General features: G+C 51.1%; 1 protein-coding gene across 7 annotated transcripts in view; it reads right to left on the bottom strand.

Moving 5' to 3' along the window:
• The window catches only part of USP54 (ubiquitin specific peptidase 54), a 2,840,272-nt gene that overhangs the window by 2,314,458 nt on the left and 504,011 nt on the right, over positions 1-21,803 (bottom strand). For all 7 annotated transcript variants that reach the window (XM_069610693.1, XM_069610692.1, XM_069610695.1 and 4 more), the window contains exon 3: positions 15,829-15,921. In XM_069610693.1, the coding sequence (XP_069466794.1) occupies positions 15,829-15,921 (93 nt within the window). The remainder of the gene's footprint in view (positions 1-15,828; positions 15,922-21,803) is intronic.

Raw genomic sequence — 21,803 nt, 5'->3', positions numbered from 1 at the left:
CACCCATTGTTGCGCCCGGTTTCCGGGAGCCCCCCACGACTCAATAGTACTGCGTAACTCCGCGTTGCCAGGGTACATGGCAAGGTACAGCAGATAGTGCATCTGGCTGTTGGGTGAGTAGAATGACCAATGCATGACCTCTGTGTAGTGGGAGCGGGGGGAGGCACTCACCAGAGTGTACCTGGCTTTTGGGTGAGTAGAATGACCAATGCATGACTGCTGTGTGGTGGGGGGGTAGATGCACAGTGTAACGCTCACCTGATTCCCACGGAGGCGCTGACCCAAACTGGACTGCTACAGTTGCTTCTATGACTATGATGAGGCGTAGAACTCGGAAGACGCTCTGGGCAGGACCTCCGAATATTTTTTTTTTTTTAACTTCTTTTTATTGACTTGACAGCACGACAAAGAAACAACAGAGGGGGCCATGTGGTACCAGTGCCGAAAGCACGCAATGAAACATTTTTTAGGCAATACAATTTGTATCCAAAAAAATGACCTTTTAGAAGGACGGAGAATACAGGTTATTAACATATACATTTTAAGATAACATCCACTATGGGGGACCGCCTGGGGAGGCAGTGGCGGAAGTTGATGGCGAGGCCAGGGTAGCAATATAGTCCCGAAAATTTCGGCCATACATCCCTCGGCCTGGAGCGGGAGCACTGCATCGCACTCCAGGTCTGCTCGGTGTCATGAGCCCATGTGACCGAACCCAGCCATTGTGTACAGGTAGGGGCTCTAGGGCGGAGCCAACATAATAATATACAGCGAACTGCCAGCAGCATACAGAGACCTGCCAATTTCCTAGAGTCACGAGACAGCTGAGGGAAATCATGGAAAAAACAATGCAGTGGGGTAGGGGTTATCGGGTGTTCCAGAATGTCAGACAATGCAGAGCAAATATCTAGCCAAAATCGGGCTAACCGGGGACAGAGCCACAGCATGTGCATGTAAGACGCTTGGTCTGCGCCACACCTGGGACAGGAGGGGGAGTTAGTATCAGAAATCCGATGAAGTCTCATAGGTGTATAATGATACCTGTGCAGGATTTTGAATTGGATGAGTTTGAATTTAGTGTTGTAGGAAACCTCGTGGGTGCGGGCGCACATACGAGCCCACCTCTCATCAGTGATCTCCGAGCCGAGATCCCTCTCCCATTTGCGACGAAGCTCGGTAAAGTGGGGGGCCGCTCTGGCCTGAAGTAGGGTGTACAGCCTGGACACTTTGCCTTTGAAGGAAAGGTAGGAGCAGAGCTCCTCTACTATCGGTTCATCGGGAGGCAAGGCGGGGAACTCTGAGTATCTGGCTTTAAGGTGTCCGCGGAGTGACGAGTACTGTAGCCACACCGAGGGTCGGCGCCTGAGTGAGGGGGGAAGGTCAGACCATTCTATGAAGTTCCCCTGCTCGAAGGCATCGCGCAGAGTCAGGAAGCCTGCAGTAGCCCAGCGGTTGACCACTGAGAGTGGAACGTGCGGGACACCGGGCAGGAAGTTCCACAGTGGGAGGTCCCTGTGGAATGGGCAGGGAGTGTCAACCATGGTCCAGAGTTTGGAAAGGGCCAGGGATGTGCTGGTCACTGGATTCGCAGAGTTCGGGTCAGGAAGGATCGGTCGGAGGATCAGGGAACCTATCACCCGGTCACAGACAGACAGCCTCTCAAGGCGAACATGTGGGGGGGGTTCGACAGTGTTGAACCAAAATGCTGCAAACTGCGACTGGGCCACCACCCAGTATCTGACAAAATCAGGAGCGCCGAAACCTCCTAACGCCTTAGGGGCGGATAGCGTGGAGTATTTGAGGCGTACAGCTCCGGAGTGCCACAGGAAGGTGTTACATATGCTGCGAAGCATTCGAAAGAAGTTATCCCCTGGCCAAAGAGGTAGGTTAGTAAATCGGTACAGTAATTGGGGCAATACAATCATTTTGAGTATACCAATCCTGCCCGCAAGCAAGAGAGGAAGTTTAGTCCAGCTGGTGGCCTTAGCCTGAAGGGTAGTTAGATAGGTGTGGAAGTTGTCATCGCGCAGCTGGGGTGTGTGCCGGGAGACCACCACCCCTAGGTAGGTGAAACTATTGGGACACCAGTTGAACCCATGCAACTCGGGGGGAGCCCGTGTGGAGTCTGTGAGCGGAAACAATACAGATTTAGAACAGTTAATCCTCAGACCGGATATGTCACCGAAACGGGCCACATCCCTCAGTATGGGCAGAAGGTTGGTTACAGGGGATCGGACATACAGGAGGGTGTCGTCTGCGTAGAGGGAGATTATGTCGGTCTGGCCAGACGTGCGCAACCCTCTGTGTGAGTGCAACTGTCTAATCATGTCAGCAAAGGGCTCCATGGCAATTGCAAAGTTAAGCGGGGAGAAGGGGCATCCCTGGCGTGTTCCTCTAAAAATCTGGAGGGGGGAGGAGCACCTATCTTCTGTGCGGACTTTGGCGGACGGGGTGGTGTAAAGGAGCTTAATCCAGGTGCAAAAGTTAGGGCCGAAGTTACATTTCTCTAGGACACACCATAGGTATCTCCATGAGACTGAATCGAAGGCTTTTTGCATGTCCAATGCAGCCGCCACAGCCTGGGTGGCAGGGTCGATCCTAGTGATCACATTGAAAAGTCTCCTCAAATTTAGGGAGGTGGATCTACCGGGGACGAAACCGGCCTGATCTGGATGGATAATGTGGGACATGTATGGGGCTAAGCGATTAGCAAGTAACTTGGCAAATATCTTAATGTCACTATTAATCAGAGATAGGGGACGGTACGAGCCGCACTGCGTAGGGTCTTTTCCTGATTTGAGAAGCACTGTAATCAATGCCTCCCGAAGGGACGGTGGGAGAATGCCCCTGTCGCACGATTCCTCCCAGAGCATTAGTAGGTGTGGCGCCAATTGGGTCTTGAATAGCTTATAGAAGTCCATCGGGATCCTATTGGGGCCAGGGGCTTTACCGGATGCCAGTGACTCAATGGCCTCCGCAATTTCCTCTGAGGTGAAAGGCCTCTCGAGGGAGGCGCTAGCGTCGTCCGACAAAACTGACAGAGGAAGACTCTCTAAAAGGAGTTAATGTCGGAGACCTGGGGACTGTCTACCTACGAGTACAGGGAGGTGTAGAATGCGAGGAACTCGGAGTTGATGTCCTGAGGGGAGGTGGCAAGTGTGCCATCTGGTCTGGAAATGGCCGGGATATGGGGGGCCCGAGCTCGCGGCGCAATAGTCTAGCCAGCATTCTGCCGGGTCGTTCACCCTCGCCATATTTTCTGGCTGATTGGGGGGAGTCTAGGAACCTGACCTCGCGCTCAGCAAGGCCACGAAACCTGTCCAACTCAGAGCCCAGGAGTGCAAGCGTGGCGGGGGAGTGGTCATCGGCGTATAGGGATTCATAGACAGAGAGGGCCGATTCGCAAACAGCGATATCGGCCCGAATGTCCCCAAGTATGCCACTGCACTTGGAGATGGCAACCCCTCTAGTATGTGCTTTAAAGGCCTCCCAGAGCACCGCGTGTGTTGGAACAGAATGTAAGTTAAACTCAAAATATTCCTCGATAGAGGTCTCAAGCTCAGACACGAAAACTTGGTCAAGAAGCGAGTGGGGGCTCAGCCTCCACTGTCTAGTTTTGTTGGGGTCTAATCCCCAGTTCAAAGAGATTAGTACAGGTGAATGGTCCGATAGCGTCCTGGGGAGTATGGCTAAGTGGGTGATGCATCGAACGAGTATATCTGTGACGAGCCACCTATCTATCCTAGAGTGGGAGTCATGCACTGAGGAGTAGAAGGAGTATGTACGGTCATCGGGGTGCATTAGGCGCCAGGCGTCCACCAACGCCAGGCGGGGTAGCGAGGTAAGGATAGAATATGCTGCTCTTGAGAGTTGGCGGGGGCGAGAACCCAATCTATCCAGGTTGACATCCAGTATCGTGTTGAAGTCACCGCCCCATAGAGTGGGAATTAGAGGGTAGCTCTCGAGCAGAGTGGCCAGGTGGAGGTAGAAGTCAGGGTCGTCGATGTTGGGACCATATATGTTCAGAATGGCAATTTCCTGTTGCTGTAATATACCGGTGACAAGCACAAACCTACCGAGCGGGTCTATGTGAGAGTGCTGACATGTAAACTTCAGGCTTTTATGTATTAGGGTGAGGGTGCCCCGGCTTTGGGTGGAGTAATTAGTATAATACCTCTGGGGGCCCCATTGCTTGGCAAAACGCTCACAGTGTTCGGAGCGAGCGTGAGTTTCCTGCAGGCACAGGATCTTCACTCCGTGGCGCTCAGCGTGAAGCTGAATCTGTCGCATCTTTTTATGGTTGCGGAGACCCCTGACGTTCCAACTCATGAAGGTCAGAGTTGTATCAGCCATACTTGAAGGGGTGATGGTGGAATATATAAGAGTGGATTCCAGTAAGGTGAACGGTGTGTACCCATGGAGTATGCGGTCCTCCGACCAAATGTGTGAATTGATAGCACGTGGTGCCCGTGGTGCCTCTGAAAGCTGTCAAGAGTTTTACAACCATAACATTCCCAAATTACCCCCCACCCACATCCCTCCCCCAATCGGAAGGACGAGACCCAAACACAACCACAACAAACGTAAACTTTTAGGCATCAACGCCAGGGGGACTGCTTGCGGCCGGGCAATGGCGCGCCGGACCGGGAGAGCGTAAGGAGAGTTATGCTAAGTAGTAGGATTAGGCAGGGCATTTAGAGTGTATGCGGGTTACCTCGGGTCTAAATCTGTGAAAAAGTGGGCCCAGCAGAGGTTGGGGTGTCGCCGTGTGATAGGATACGGTAACCACATATTTAGGTGTGTATTTAGCTAGAGGGGGCATGTGTCCCGCAGTCACAGCGAACGAGGTGAATGGAATGAAATGTTGGGTGACTCCGGGAAGGGACCCCAGAGAGATGGTAATTACAGTGAGCGGGACAGTAGCAGGGTGCGAGATACACCGAGACAAATAGGAGATGAAACGACATCGGCGATATGAACCACCATAAAGTACAATGAATAGGGGCCTTCGCGGGGGGGAGGAGCGCCGCGGCGGCCCCACCCCGCAGGCCAATTACAACAGAATCATTGAGAAACCATACAACCCATATCAACACTGTCTACATCAGCCCGGAAAGTGTTCATCTATAAATTTCGAGGCTTCTTCGGGGATGGTAAAAAAGTGTGTTTGACTAGAGTGTACAATCCTCAGTTTGGCGGGGAAGAGCATGGAGTACTTGACCCCCAGGTCCCGGAGTCTCTTTTTCACTGCAAGGAAGGTCCTACGCTCCTGCTGCACAGCCACAGAATAATCCGGGTACAAGTGTATCCTTGCAGCCCCAAGATGAAGCTCGCCCTTGGCCCTGGCCGCCCGGAGCAGGGCATTGCGGTCACGGAAATTGAGGATTCTGGCAATGATAGGGCGAGGTGGGGCACCAGGCCTGGGCCTAGGGGCCAGAGAGCGGTGAGCTCGCTCCACTGCGAATTGTGACGAGAGGTTGGGGCTATCGAGGAGGGTCAAAAGGGTGCGTTCCACGTAGTCCTCCATGGGCTCCTCGATACCGTCCTCGGGAATGCCAACAATGCGGAGGTTATTCCGCCTGGAGCGGGATTCAAGGTCGTCGTTTTTCTTTTCGACCATAGAGACCCGGCTGGTCAGGGTGGTCACAGCTGTGCGAAGGGAGACCAGGTCGTCTTCTGCAGTGCCGACCCTGGTCTCGATCTCAGAGACCCTGCTGTCTGTCTTTTCGATATGTGCCTTTATGGAAGAGATGGTCCCGTTCATATCGTCAAGTTTAGTGTGGAGCGCAGTAAAACCCTCTCGCATGTATTCCATCATTTTCTGCGAGTCGTCTGAGGTAGAGGGCGTTGCGATGATTGGCGCCTCTTCGGCTAGCGGCCTGGAGGGGGTTTTGGCAAACATATTTAGCGAGGCCTGCCTCTTGTTAGAACCGGCTCCCTTGGTCATGGCGATAGGACGCGTCTGATGTCCAGGATCAGGTGCAGGTGTGGAAGAAGGGCTTCCAATAGGCGACCCGTTGGGTGGCCAGGTGGGGAGGAGGGAGGGTATGGAGAGCAGCTGACGTGTTTGGGGGAGAACCAAGAGTCACCAACAGAGAGCAGCGGGTGGGACCGCCGGGCCCGGGACCAGTGGGGCAGGTCGGAGGTGAGGCTGCCAGTGGTGTGCAGGTGAAGCTCAGTAATTGTAGGGGGTTAGGACCCCTCCTCCAGGGGCGCTCCGGGTTATTGGTGAGCGTCAGCAGAAGCCTGGGAATGCAGGAGAGCCCACGGAATTAGCTAGTAGTGGGTCGGCTTGTGAGTAGAGCCAACTGTACGTGGGCCAAGAGTAGCGCTGAGGGGGGAATCACACGAGGGCCGCCCAGCGAGGTGATCAGATCCAGAGTTGGGGGGGAGAGGGGGGCAGGTTAGATGGAGGCTGGAGAGAGCCGTGGTGTCCCAAATAGGTGTCCGCCGGGGCTCAGAGACCAAGGTCGGTGCAGGCCAAGACCACAGGAGCGGGCAGGGGGCAGCACCGTGGTAAGTGCGGCCCGTAGGTGCGGTCGCAGTCCAAGCCCGCAGCAGATGGGAGCAACACCAAGCGGCACCACCCCCCCCCCCCCCCCCCCCCGAGTCCCCCTACCTTCGCGGATCAGAGAGGGCGCGCCCCGTCTGGGGGGGGGGGGGCGCCGCAGGTAAGCAGGAATCAGATGAGCAGGTGTCCGCGGTGGGGAGTCCGCCCCCCGCGGCTCGAGCAAGGCAGTGCGGCGTCCCGTGCGCCGCAGGCAGGGGGGCGCCGCAGGGATGCGGAGCGGAGACGCGGGTGTCCGCGGTGAGGGGTCCGCTCCCCGCGGCCCGCGACAGGGAGCCAGGCAGTTCGGCGTCACGGGCGCTGCGGGAGCTGGATCACACAGGTTGCCGCAGGTCCAGACAGGGTGCGTGTGGTTCACAGGAGAAGCGATGAGGCCGAGGATGAAGCGCGGGAACCGGCCAGCCCGGCCGGCAAGGAAGGCTCTGGCGCCCCTCCCCCAGCGCGGCCCGCAGCGCCGCGTCCTGACGTGGATGGGGAAGCCGCAGCCGGTGGAGTCGCGGGCGGGCAGCCAGGCGTAGCACGATCCCGGCAGAGTGGAGGGCAGCAGTACGGTCCACAGGAGGGGCCGCGGGGGCCAGAAATCCGCAGGAGTGCAGCGGATGGGTTAAAGATGAAGCACCGCCCGCACACAGGAGGACAGCCAGAGTAGAAGAGTGCTTTCCAAGGGATCGTACGCTCTCCCAGCTCGGAGCTCCGTAGTTAGGCGGCCATCTTGCTTCGGCGCAACAGCGCCCCCGGACCTCCGAATATTGACTGTCTGGCTTGTAAGGTGAGTTTTCTGCAGGTGGAAGAAAAAGGGGTAATTACAAACTGGTTGGATAAGTTCTCCCACCAATCTTCTGCTTTTCCCACTTCTTGGTTCTCGACTGGTCTCCGCGAACTCTCACCTTTGGTTTAGTAAAGCCGAGCTCTCCATCCTGCTTCTGGTGCAGGGGCGCGTGGAATCCAGTTACGTCACTGGATGATTTCAGTGTTTAGGCTCAGTGTCCTTTTGTGGCTTGTAATAGTCCTTCAGGTGCCGAGGAGCTGTTGGCGACACCACCACTGCTGTGCAAGAAGAGGCTCGTGAGTATAGAAGATCTGAGGCCGCTTCTGAAGGAGCACCCTTTTATAATGTCCTTTTCTGTCTTTCAGGTGCCGAGATGCTGTGGGCGATGCCGCCGCTGTTGCACGTGCGGTGGCACGTAAGTATAACTGAATTGTGGCTGTTTCCAAATGGGCGCCTCTGATAATGTCTTTTCCTTCCATTCAGGTGCCGAAATGCTGAGGGCGATGCTGCCGCTGCTGCGCGTGAAGAAGCGCGTAAGTATTACTGAATTGTGGCCACTTCAAAATGGGCACCTCTAATAATGTCTTTTCCTTTCTTTCAGATGCCGAAATGCTGAGGGGCGATGCTGCCGCTGCTGCGCGTGAAGAAGCGCGTAAGTATAACTGAGTTGCGAACCCTTCGGCTCGGACACCACTAACGATGTCTTTTGTCTTCCAGGTGCTGGGATGCTGCCAAAGCGAAGGCCGCGGTGAACTCCGGTGTGATCACGGATGAATAAGGTAAGCGAGCGCAGCTGTGAGCGTGTTGCCCGTTTTCTAACCTTATGTCTTTATTTGCAGGTTGTCGGAGACTGGACTCTTGTGGCTGAATTCTGGTGAGTAGATGTTCCTGTGCCTTTTCTTCATCCACAGGTTGCTGCTCGAGAAGCTGAGGGTGTGTCTGGACCTGGAATGCAGGAGCCGACTCGGTGAGCGTCCTGCTGCTGTTGCAGAATAACGCGAAGCACGTGAATTTTATCGGGTGTGGTTTAAATAGTGGAGAAGTGCTTTGGTGCGTATTCTTCCTCCAGCCTCACCCAGGTAAGAAAAGAGTTCCAGTGTCAGAGGATTAGCATCAGCCCCACGCAGGTAAGAAAAGAGTTCCTGTAACAGAGGATTGGTCCCTCCCAGCCAGTGGCTGGGACTTCACCCAGCTTGGATTGTTCTAGGTGAGTATGCAGCATGGTCTGCCACAGGTAAGTCCACCCAATCACTACTGCACACTTTAAGAATATGAGCCCGGCGCCCATGGCGCCGGGACTGTGGTTCCTTATGAGCCTGGCGCCAGAGGCGCCAGGACATGGTCCAAAGGGCCCCTGTAGGGGTCTGCTGGAACCGGGGGTGTGGATGATGAGCCTGCTTCCGGGGACGCTGGGCCAGTCTTGGCTCCTCGGGAGTAGCGCTCATGACACACAGTCAGCAGTGCATGTGCCAAATGTAACCTAACACACACAAACTGCATCCCTAATTTCAGGCATGGAACTCATGTACCAAATTGGCATACGGATCACACCCAATCTCTATGATTTTGAAGTCAAAGAGGCAACTCAAAAGTACCACATGTACCAGAATGCATCACACCATTTACAAAAGTCCCTGCAATAAGACTGTGCACATCCCCCACAGCCTGCATCACAGACAAGTCAACTGAATGCAATCCTACACACCACCAGCAGTGAACCACACAGCATGTAGCCAGTACACATGCGTGTCACAGGAGCACATACCCATATGCATGTGACATGGATGTGAATCTGAATGTGGCACACAGGAATGAATGGCGGTGATGAGCAAATAATGACATATCAACGGACAAAGTATGGGCTGTCGCAATGGGCATGGAGGCATAGGCCAACATGGCAAGGTGTGTGAGAATCAGTGAGGGAAAATTGACAACAAAACCCCCAGTCAACAATCCTGCATCGGGAACAAGGCAATTGTCACCATGCCCATCGACAACCCGCCATCCCCTACACAACTGTTCAGCAACCACCAAGTGCACATTACAGTGCATACACCAACCACACAGTACCACATTTTGACAATGAATGACAACCACACCCATGCTGCATCATGTGTGAACAATAAACCCATCAGTGCACACATGTACCCATATCCCAAATCGATGCACATCAGTGCGCCATCATGCTACAAATTGTACCTGTGATCGCAGACATGCAAATTGACATATGAGCACTCAGAAGATGTATAATGGCATGGTGAAGAAAGCAATACACACAACATGAACGAACAATGCAGTGGAATTGGGCAGCAATATGTGAGAGACATCAAAGGGAACACGCACATGGGCCACAACAGGAGGCCTGCGGGAAGGCCGACCATGCCCCTGCCGGGGTTCTGCCAGACTCCAGACATCTTACATGCACCTGGCTTACCGGTGTCACAGGGCCATTATAGATTGCTGTGGCACAGAAAGCCAGGTGCTGGTAAAATGCAAGTGCCCTTACCATGGAGTGCCATATTACGCAATGTGGATATGGACATGGGAGGATTGGCACGTTGCTGGTGCTCCTGTGAGCACACTGCCTACCGGGGCAGCAGCGCACAGCAGTGTCAGGCCTCGTGAGTGCTGCAGGTGCGGTAGGCAGATTGTTAGCACCATACCAGATACAAGGCTCCTGGTAGTCAGCCACACACCCTTGTTTCCATACCAACTAAGGTACATGTAGCAGCATTCAAGGCCATTCCAATGTATGACTGCAGACAGTGAGCGCGCAGAACAGTCTCAGATCAAATGAGTTACCAACCATTTGAAGTGGGTTATAGCATTACATGTGACATTGCACCAATCACTAGGGTCATCTGTGCCATGGGCTACTTCTTGTGCTAGTAAATGTGGGAAATGGGTAGATGCACACTTCACTGACATCAAACTGGTATCACAATGATTCCCTGCCCCTTCTGCGACTCCCATGCAGGTGATGCCGGATACCCTCACGCCATGGCTGATGAGACACGTCAGATGTCCACGGGACATGAACGAAGACGCCTACAACCGTGCACATATCTGTACACGGGGCACTATAGAATAGACATTTGGACTGCTCAAAGCAAGATTCCGCTGCCTCAGCAGATCCGGCGGTGCCCTCATGTATAGCCCCATAAAGGTGGGCTAGATCGTCCTGGCCTGTGCAATGTTGCACAATATGTGTATTAGACGAAACATTGCACTGCCCCCAAACATGGACCCAGCTGAGGAGGAGGACGACGATGACGGGATGACATTGCGACCCCGCCGGGAGGTTATGTATGGACAACATGCACGTGATGCACTATACACAACCTTTTCTGAACACTAGTCACATCCACATGGTGCACAACTGGTGGCACTTACAAGTGTATTGTACATGAGGTATTGTAACAGCAGGTGAGCCATTAACACCCTTCCCAACTATCACTCCTCCGTCCCCTTCTCTCCCCTCTACCTCCCCAACGATCACTCCCAACTATTACTCCCCATGCCCACTCCCCAACTTTCCCTCCCCCTCCACCTCCCCAACTATCACTCCCAACTCACATTCCCAACTTTCCCTCTCCCCTCCCGAACTAGTCACACATGGTGCAAGTGTTCAATGGCCATGTGTGATCCTTGCCATGTCCATGGTTATGCCCTACTTGCGCCCACGCTTGGCAGCATTTGTGGACCTGTGTGCCGTGCAATACAGGCACATGGATCGCCTCCTAGGGCTGCCTGGTTGTGAGCTTGCAGGCGTGGAACTGGTGGTGGACAACGGTGTGTGGTTGCTGGCGATTCGGGCCATGCATGCCTGGAGGGCCAGAGCCAATGTCTCAGCTATTGTGGACTGGACGCTATTCCCATCACGGACTCTCCTGGCCAAATATACAGTGGCCACAGTTGACCAGCCAAGTGCACGGGCACATCGACGTCCAATGGCCTGTTTGCTTTCTCTCATGAGGCGGGACTCCTCCAGGTGCTGCTGCACCAGGCCAGTGAGGGTGTCCTGATGCATTTGAGACACGCATTAATCTCGCTGACAGAGGGGTAGGGTGAGCGCTGTGGGCTCGATAGGCCCATGGGGCTGAATGGCTCACCCACATCCGGGGTGCGATTGGTGTCGTCCAGCGTCTCCAGCTGCATCCCCATCACAGGTGTCAATGCCATGATAATCGGGCTGTAGGAGTGGGGGTGGTGCCTGTCCCCATGCCGTTCCCCCTTGTGTGTGCTTGTGCCACAGCGGCTACTGCGAGGTGGTGTGGGGCAGCTGGGGTGTCCTCCACATTGGCTGCCTGTTGCACAAGGGCATCTGGACGAAAAATTAAATCAGTGGGCACTCGCCAGCAATGCTTGGCAATCTGGGGCATGGCCTTCACAAGCACCACCTCCCTTGCCATTGTGTGGCAGGACAATTCCAGCAACCGCAGAGAATGAAAAGATCGAATTACATTTCTAAAGACTCTTCCACTTTGCTTACTGAAATACCAGAAGAGTATCGGATTTTCAGCTCAGAAGTGTCCTGCTTCGCTTCCCTACTCTTATCAGGGGTACAGGCGGCAAAATAGCTGCAAATAGTGTGGTCTAGCTTGCAAAACGACATAGAAAATGGTTTCAACGTGATCAAGGTTGAATTACGAGTACTGAGAGTTATGACAATGCAGAACAGATACCTTCTCGATATGTTGACAGCAATGAAGGGTAGGGTTTGCAAAATGTTTAGCGATTCCTGTTGCACATGCGTACCTCCAGAAGACGTTGAAAATGCATCATTATCCCACTTCATTGCAGCTGTCCATGGCCTAGGTGCTCGCAAAAAAGAAAGAGGGAAGAATTCAGGACAATGATTGGCTAAGCATGACTTTCAAATGGACCCCATCGTGGCTAGGAGCCATTGTGAAGATGTTAATGCCCATCATTGTAGTCATCCTGGTCATTTTCTGCACGTGTCAGCTGGCTCTTCGATGCTGTGTCACTCTGGAACCTGATAGCGCAAGAATGATGGCATCAATTGGGGGTTCAAAAGAACCTTGCGAGACAAAAAACATTGAAGTGCAGACTGATGTCCCACAGGGTGGCCCGAAGTATGAAATGTGTCCCATCCCATGTGGAGATGAAGTTGATCCTTTAAACACTATAATTTCCCAACCCCCTGATCAAGAAAACTACACAGAGGTTTGGGTGGACCTGGCAGGGGGTGGGGGGCGGGTTGTATTTACAAAACCTGTCCACCTGAAGAGCATGCGCGTAGGGGGAAAAGTTTGCGATCACTGTCTAGGTCGTGGGTGCCAGTAAAAAGGAATAAACCATATGTGGATGTAGAAACTGGGGAGTGGGAGCGCAGAGCTATTCCAGAATGTGTTACTGTAGAAGTAAGGAAAGGGGGAATGTTGGGAAGGGAGCAGCGCCACCCCCCATCCAGGCACTTTAAAGTGAGGCGAGATGCATTCGAGGCACTGTAATGAACCAGTGGGGCAGGGGGTCAGTGAAAGGGACGCTTTCCTATCCAGCAGGACCCCATGCTAACATATTCAATTATAGCATATTGATATGGTGTGGCCCAAGGTGTGGGCTGCATCGCTATTTTGCGTAGATATTAATATTCCTAGGTAGTAGAGAAGGCTTGCACAGTAAGCACGGTAAAGGCGGCATTGCATGAACTAGGCCAAAATCCATGAGGCAACGGAAATCTCCAATCATGCCCAAGCTCCCATGAGGAGAGTTCACACCCCCACTCACCACACTGTTTGTCCATTGTTCTTGAAAGTGTTTGCGAAGATGTGTCTTTCACCCAAGAGGAATGTGCCCTACAAGGCCGCGATAGGAGGCCGGTGCCTGGTGTGCATGTTATCCCACTATGGCCAAAGCATGACCCGGCCCATTCCTGAGTGACCACGCATTATAGCCCATAAAACGAACTAAACCCTAAGATCCCAGAATTCCATGAAACCAGGTGCCCTTTGACCATCAACCTCAAGTCCTGAAATGTTCAAAGAGGATGGACGGGATGTGTTGTTGCAGCGACAATCGTGTGATTTGTATTGCAAGGTGCTGGGAGGGATAAATTATAGTTCAAAACTAGGGTGGAGACCTTGGAGCCGGATGGCACAGAGGGAGTGACTGAAATGTGCACGTGGAAGTTAGAGTGCCATAGAACCTCCTGTGTGTCTGTTTTGAAGCCTGCCAAGTGCACGGTATAAGTGATTAACAAGCTGTATAATAGGAGTATATTTAATTTGTTGTCCTACCTTCGACATGAGAAGAAGCTGAGCCCTGCTGCGCTCACGTGATGGAAGACGGACGGACTGGGCTGCGCTCAAAAAACTGCTATCCCATATGGATAAAGGCAGCACCTGAATAGGGTCCATCCAATCAGCCGTGTAGGTTGTTTCCATATGTATTGCGTCATTTATGACAATGTTTTGCTTTAAATGTTTCTGCTTGTACTTCTTTTTGGCAGAACGATGTTGGCAGCAGAGTTCTTTGCTGTTGCTCGCATCTGCGCATGAGATTAAACTTGTTATCCTTTCAAGATCGACTTGGGCCCTTCTTCCCTAGCAGGTTGTATTCTCTCTGGTGTGAGCATTTAGGGGCTTACTTTCAAGACTTGCAAGAAATATGGCTAGGTCCGATCAGAGCTCCCAAAGCTGCTCTAAGTCATTGAAGCTATGCCAAACCATGTTCTGGAGCGTGATCTGCTAGAGTTTCAGAAGGCATTGGGGAAATTAATTTGGCAGCACAGATCCCCCCCCAGAAATTCGTGCAGGCTTCTCCCCAGATCTAAGGGTGTAGGAGGACTTAATGGCCCGTCAATACAGAGGTACTTCCGGGATACACAGATTGCTCTGATGCTGGACTGGGCATCCGAAGAGAGGACTCTGAAATGGAAAGGGAGAGAGCAAATCTGCTCTCCCTTTAAGTTAGCTCACCTCCCCTTTCTGACTAGAGAAGCAAGATGCTTACACCAGGGACTCCTCTCTACCACTTATGTCACGTGACAAAATTGGGACAAAGCATGCACTCAGTGTGGCTTCTGATCAGGGCTATGGTCCCTCTCTCTGGTGACCCAAAACCCTGGATTCACACCGGGCTTGGGCAAAAGGGCATTTGCAGAGTGGGGATCACAAGGGACACTCTGATTGAGGGATATATACCAGGAAGGCATCCCACTCCCATTACTAGAATGCAAATAGAAGTTTGCGCTGACTGAATCCGAGCACTTTCCCTACTGACAATTAAGACACTGGACAACCAAAAACCAAGTTAAACAGGCCGGTTGTTGCCCCCTATGGGGTTAGAAGACTGGGTACTAGAGGGGCAACTGTCACAGGAGGTTTCCATATGCTATTGTCTGCTAGAAAATGCATCACCGGGGGAAAAGCTTCCTTCCATGCTTTGATGGGAGCGGGAACTAGGACTAGATATTCCTGAGGAATTATGGCAGCGAATTTGGTCACGGGCACATACAAGCTCTCATTGCATCCTGATCAAAGAGCAGGCACTAAAACTCTTTTTTGTTTTACATGACCCTCCAGAGGTTACATGTGATCCGCCCAGAATACTCTGATCAGTGCTAGCATGAATGCTGGCAGCCAGGGGACTTTGCTAATATGTGGTGGCTTTGCCTGACTATTCAAACCTATTGAGAGGAGATCTGCTTTAAAATTAAAGGTATAACGGGTACACTAGTCCCAATGTGCCTTCTGACCCTGGTTCTGGAGGATGCCCCTGAAGATGACACTTTCCCTATGGCTGGCCCCAGACCGGACCTCACATCACATTTGTTAATGGCTGTGAGAATAAACTGTGCTAGATTCTGGAAGACTCCGGAAGGACCCATGTTTATCATACTGGTGGGTGAAAATATGGGCAATAATCCCAATGGAGAAATTGTCATCACGTGTATTAGATCGAATGGGCAACTTTACCCCAAAACATTTTTGGGTGCTTTTTCTTCTCTTTCATCTTCTTCCTTGTTTCGTTTGGGGTGTTCTTGTGATTTTTGAAAATGAAGTCTCAATGACCCACTTCTGTCATGTTAATCTTTAGTAGTAGTAGTAGTAGTTCAAGCACAAGCTAACCGTCGAGATTTCAATTAAAAGGGAACATGGAAAAAAGGACTGAATTGCGAGGAATGGCAGGCTAAGGAGGGACATAGCAGGCGGGGCTAAGGCGGACATGCACTGGCCCTCAAGTAAAACTAAAAAAGGATGTTTTTTGATGCTACAAAAAAATGCCCTATGAGTATAGAAGAAAGCAGACACGACATAGGAGTACGACTAGAAAAACAAAAGAAAAAAGTAAATTCTTATGTGATTTGTACCTATTTGAAAATTATTCAATTGTACAAATTGCCTATTTATGGCCGGTAGACCAACAGAAAATGTAAATCTGCTTCACCCCCACTGCTCCATACAACAAGTTTTTCAATTGTGGCTATTTTTTCACCCAAAAAACATTTTTACTGTTTTTGTTTTACCTTGAGGGCGCAAAAGATACAAGAGTCTCCCATACATTTGTGCGTCGTCAGCTGTCGGAAACTACGGCGAAAAATATCCAGGTGCCACAGGACCTGCATGATGAAAGGCAGACAACAATCAACAAACAGCACTAAAGATCAAGCAAAATAGTGGACTAAAAATAAAAGCAGCAGAGCAAAGACAAGATTTCTCATTCACCTGTATGAGCAAAGAACAAGTAAGCAGTATGCACATCGTATATTGTAACGCTCCAATATGTACAAGATAATTTGCATCCAGTAGGACAATCAGAACAAAAATGATGCATTCACATGAGGAAAATTGAGCATGCAAAGCAAAGCATAGTATAAGAAATACAGTACCCCAGTTCTGTATGTAATTATAATAAATTTGTTGCAGTGTAGTACAGTGAGCGTGCAAAGGCTTAAGTATGGTCCCCCATGCAGTTACATAACTAATTGGCGACTTTGAATATTCAGAGGAAAAGGTACTTTTTCTCAAATAAATGATGCTTCAAAGGATTTCTGATATGGCATACATCTTTTGCAATGGTACCAATTTTCTGAGAGTATTCTAGCAGTTGTCTCCAATGGATAATATGAGCAGCTGGGAATATTACAGCTGTTGTCTATAGAAGTAATTGCTGTTTTTAGTTTTGGCAATTAGGTGGTGAAGCCAAACTGTTGCTTTGAAGTACAGCTGGCAGAGAGATGGGATGTGAGCAGGGACACAATCTGTGGGTGTTTAGTTATTTCCCCACCCATCGACTTCCCGTGGCCATGATAATTCCTTTGGCAATTCCCACCCACTGCCTGCTCCCTTACCACCCAAAACAAATCACCCTGGGACCTCTTTAATATGCACTAACATGCAGTAACATCAAACTGTGTACTGTATAGGTGCTTCTGTATGATTATTTCTAAAGCAGTCTTCTGAGAGCGAACAACCGAATTGCAGCTGAGTCACGGGGGTAAAACAAACAGCTTAACCAAGTCTGCCTTAAGCCACTTAATTTATAAGCAATCTTTGTGTTAGGAAAGATTTTCTTTTTGCTGCTTTCCTCTCACAGTCTTCTACGGGGCACTCTTTCTTTTTGCTGTCGATGGCTGCTGATCTCACTTTTTGGAGTTAAGTAAAGCCCTCTGCTTTACCTCCCTGTTTCTTTGCTCACTATTATAGGGAAACTGATCAATCTAAGACTATCAGTACTGGAAGACCATGACTCTCTTGGTGGATTTCTTGTATTTTTAAAGCTGCACAAATCACCTTAAATGTCAACAGTCTCTGATGGAAATACCACAAGCGTTCAACTTTACCCGAACAATGGACACTCACCTGTGTGTGAAGCTCTTGGAAGGGATGACCTTGGAAAGTCTCCCAAATTCCACTCAGGTCCTGCAATTTAAATACACAGGCGCCAGAGGGGAATCTCGGAAACCCTCTTGGGGAAGAAAACCCAAGCACTGGACTGGTGCTTTGTACCGATGACATGGACTTAGAAGGGTGCAGCAGTAGAAGTCCCTTGAACCCTGGGATGTAGAACACTGCAGGAAATGCAGGCATAAGATAGATGGATGGATGAGAGGAGAGGAGTGCTACCATATGTTCCTCTGAGCAGTGCAAACCGAGTAATGACACTGTAGCCTGGAACAATAGTGCTATGGTCAGACAAACTGGCTTTTATGCCAACAAAGGTAATCCCTTTGGGAAAGAAGGTACCCAAAGGGTAGTTATGAAGTGGGAGGGCCGGCTAAGAAGCACGACTGAAGCAAAAAGGAGTCCCAGATCTCCTGATCTGATACACAGCCACTTCCGCAGCAGTGTCACAGAAAGTGATTGACAGGATTTGGGAACATGTTGTGCCGACTGCAAATGAAGCGCAGGGCGATTAAGCAAGGTCCTGACGTCCCACGTCGGGAGCGAAACCGCCTTGGCCATGATGCAGTGGGAGAAGATGAAAGGGTTGGTGAACGGGTTGTGCGACCTGTAGAAGAAGCAAACTCCTGATGTCCCGCGTGAGATCAAGGGTAAAGAGGAAAGGTATACCATAGAAGGAGCAGCAAAGAGAGATGGGAAGGGGAATCGCAGAGCGGAAAGAGAAATAACCAGGATAGCTATGAGAGTAGAAGAACAAGTTACTTCTTACCTTGTAACGTTCTTTCGACGGGATGTTCCTCCGACGTATTCCTCATCTTAGATATCTCCTTCCAGCTCTGCTGGCCTCGGAAAATTTTTTCTCTAGAGGGCGCTGCGCGTCGACGTCCTCCGAGTCGATGTCCCTCGACAGCCGCCGTATCGACGTTCGACGTCATCCTGCCTATAAAGGCCGCGCGCAGCGTCCGTTGCTCAGTTCCGTTTTGTAGCCCACAGTATTACTGTCTGGACTAGACTAATCACCCTGAAGGAGCGTAAGCTGCAACAACAAGGGAAGTAGAACTGCGGGGATGGATGGGAGGGTTGATGAGGAATACGTCGGAGGAACATCCCGTCGAAAGAACGTTACAAGGTAAGAAGTAACTTGTTCTTCGAAGGGATTGTGTCCTCCGACGTATTCCTCATCTTAGATAGGCTCCCATAGCAGTATTCTATATTCGGAGGAGGGAGTACTGACTTCACGCTGTCTTCTATGGATGAATAGAATGCAGTACAGCCCTTCCAAACCTAGTCTCTTGACTGGAGGAGGAATCCAGATTGTAAAAACGTGTAAAGGTATGGACAGACAACCATGTAGCGGCCGCACATATGTCTTTAACCGGCACGCCTCTTTTGAGGGCCGATGAAGCTGCAATACCTCTGGTCGAATGAGCCCTAAGGTTTTGAGGGGGCTCTTTCCCTGCCAGTTTATAACATTCCAGAATGGCTAGAATGATCCATCTGGAAATGGTCTGCTTAGTTATTGGTAACCCCAGCTTGTGACCTGTGTAACCTACAAACAGCTGGTCTGCCTGTCTTATCCTGGCTAGTCTACTAATGTAAAAACTTAAAACCCTCCTAGGGTCTAGTCTGTGTAACCTCTCTTCCTCTTTCCCCGGGTGAGGAGGAGGATAGAAAGATGGTAGGGTAATCTTCTGAGTGATATGGAATTCAGAAACCACCTTTGGGAGGAAATTAGGCTTCACTTGCAGGACAACTTTGTCTTTGTGAAAGATTGTATGAGGGGGTTTACAAGAAAGAGCTTGTAATTCGCTCACCCTTCTAGCAGATGTAAGTGCTATTAATAAAACAGTTTTAAGGGTAAGGAATTTTAACAAACAAGAATGGAGAGGTTCGAAAGGTGTACCCATCAGGAAAGTTAGTACAAAGTTTAAATCCCATAGGGGAACTTGGAATGGTCTTGGGGGATAAACATTGGTTAACCCCTTTAGAAACTGTATTACCAAGGGTAATTTGAAATAGGATGGTTCTTCCGCAGTATGCTTAAAGATGGATAGCGCTGCGAGATAGCCCTTAATGGTGCCAATTTGAAGGCCTGAATCTGCCAAATATAGTAGGAAGGACAAGACCATTGGTGTACCACATGAAAATGGGTCGATATTCTGTTCTCTACACCAGCTGCAAAATCTGTTCCAACGGCAACGGTATAAAGACTTTGTTGCTGGCCTCCTTGCCGAAAGCAACACCTCCATAACATCATCAGGGAGGTCCCAATCCTTGTACCTCAGCCGTTCAGAAGCCAAGCGTGAAGGTTGAGGGTTTTGATGTCTGGATGGAGAACCTGACCTCCCTTCTGTGAGAGTAGGTTCTCTCTGAGTGGAAGTCGAATTGGAGGGCAGATGGACAAGTCTAGAAGGTCCGGGTACCACGTTCTCCTGGCCCAATCCGGGGCAATTAGGATCATGGTTCGCCGGAATCTTCTCAACCTCCTGATCATTTGAGGAATGACAGGGACCGGTGGGAACGCGTACAGAAGCGGAAACTCCCAGTCCACTATGAACGCGTCTCCCAGAGCTCCTCTCGGAGGAAATTCCCTTGAGCAGAACAGGTCGCATTTCCTGTTTAGGCTGGTGGCGAACAGATCTACCCGAGGGGTTCCCCAAAGGGCGAAGATCTCTTGAAGGACTTCCTGAGCTAGCTCCCACTCGTGGGAGACTGTGTTCTGCCTGCTCAGAGCGTCCGCCGTCAAGTTCTTCTCTCTGGCTAGGTGAACTGCCGATAGAGAGATTCCTTCTTGGATTGCCCAAAACCAGAGCTGCATCGCCTCTCTGCACAGGGGTAGTGATCCTACGCCTCCTCTTTTGTTGAGGTAATGCATGGCCACCGTGTTGTCCGTCATTATCAGGACGTTCTTCCCTTGTACAGCTGGAAGGAACGCCTTCAGCGCAAGTCTGATGGCTCTCAGCTCTAACAGGTTGATGTGTAGTCTGGATTCCGATGGAGACCAACGACCGCTGATGGTCAAGTCGTTGGCGTGGGCTCCCCACCCCGTGAGTGAGGCATCCGTGACTACTGTTATCTCCGGCCAGGGTTGCCAAAACTGTTCTCCTTTCAGAATGTTCTCCTGACAGGCCCACCACTGAAGGTCTCGAGCCACCCTGCCGGGAACCTGAAGAAGATCTGTCATTCTCCCTGAGAATTGTGACCAATGAGTCCTCAGTGCCCACTGGAGGGATCTCATTCTCAGGCGAGCCTCTGGCACAAGGAAAATGCAGGATGCCATGAGGCCTAGCAACCTCAAAAAGTCGAAGGCTGGGAGACGTTGGGCATGCTGGAACTTGGTAACCATCTGTAGAATATCTTGAGCCCTCACCTCTGGTGGCGAGGCTTTTCCCAGGGAAGTATCCAGGATCGCTCCTATGAACTGGAGTCTCTGCGATGGTATCATTTGTGACTTCTTTAAATTGAGGGAGAAACCCAGTCTGTGAAGGAAGTGGCACACGTGATTTAGCTGGATCTGAGCTTGTTCCGGAGAAACAGCCCTGATCAGCCAATCGTCCAGGTAGGGGTAGACGTGAATCCCTTCCCTCCTTAGATTTGCAGCCACTACCGACATTAACTTGGTGAAGACCCTCGGGGCGGAGGTCAGCCCAAATGGCAGCACTCGAAATTGATAGTGAGAGTTGCCAACTGCGAACCTCAGGTATTTCCTGTGTTTGAGATGGATAGGCACATGGAAATAAGCGTCCTGAAGGTCCAGAGATACCAACCAGTCCTGGAACTGAAGGGCCTGGAGGATCTGAGAAAGTGTGACCATCTTGAATTTGTCTTTTCTGAGGAATTTGTTCAATTCTCGCAAGTCCATGATGGGTCTCAGTCCTCCGTCTTTCTTCGGAATGAGAAAGTAAGGGGAGTACCAGCCCTTGTTCCTCTCCGCTACAGGTACCGGTTCTATGGCACCTTTCTCTAGCAGGTCCAAAATTTCCTGCAAGAGGAGCGGATCTGGAGCTTTCTGAGAGCTGATCCCCGGTGGATGACTCTGAGGTATACGTAGGAAAGGCAGGCAGTAACCTTGGGCGACTGTTTCCAATGCCCAAGCATCTGACGTGATAGCCTGCCATACCGTCAGATGTTGAGTCAACCTGCCTCCTACAGGTGTCCTGTGAGGGGAGTCCTCAGAGTGGTTTCGGGGCGGCTGATGCAGATGCCGATGGTAAAGAGGCACCTGCTGTTGCTGCGGCTTTAGAATATCTACCCCGTCCACCTCGGGTAGTTCTTCTTTGACCCCTTTGAGCCGGTCGTCCTCTACCTCTTCCGAATGCGGAGTAGAAGCGAAAGGACTTGCCCCTCGCAGAGGTTCCAGTGGGACGAAAAGGAGTCTGACGGATTGCAGCTCCTAGGGATTTTGCTGCAGCTTTTGAAGTTTGCAGTTTCTCTAAACTGTCATCCGCCTTTTTCCCGAACAAAGAAGAGCCATCGAATGGCATGTTCAAGAGCCTGGCTTGCACATCTGGGGCAAAACCTGACTTTCTCAACCAAGCGAATCTCCTGGTTGATGTACTTGCCGCCATTGCTCTGCTGATACTGTCAGCCGAATCAA

Source organism: Ambystoma mexicanum, chromosome 8 (assembly GCF_040938575.1).
Source record: "Ambystoma mexicanum isolate Mex_15411 chromosome 8, UKY_AmexF1_1, whole genome shotgun sequence".
NCBI lineage: Eukaryota > Metazoa > Chordata > Amphibia > Caudata > Ambystomatidae > Ambystoma > Ambystoma mexicanum.
Note: the sequence above shows the minus strand (reverse complement) of the source record. Positions and strands in the feature narration are given on the sequence as shown.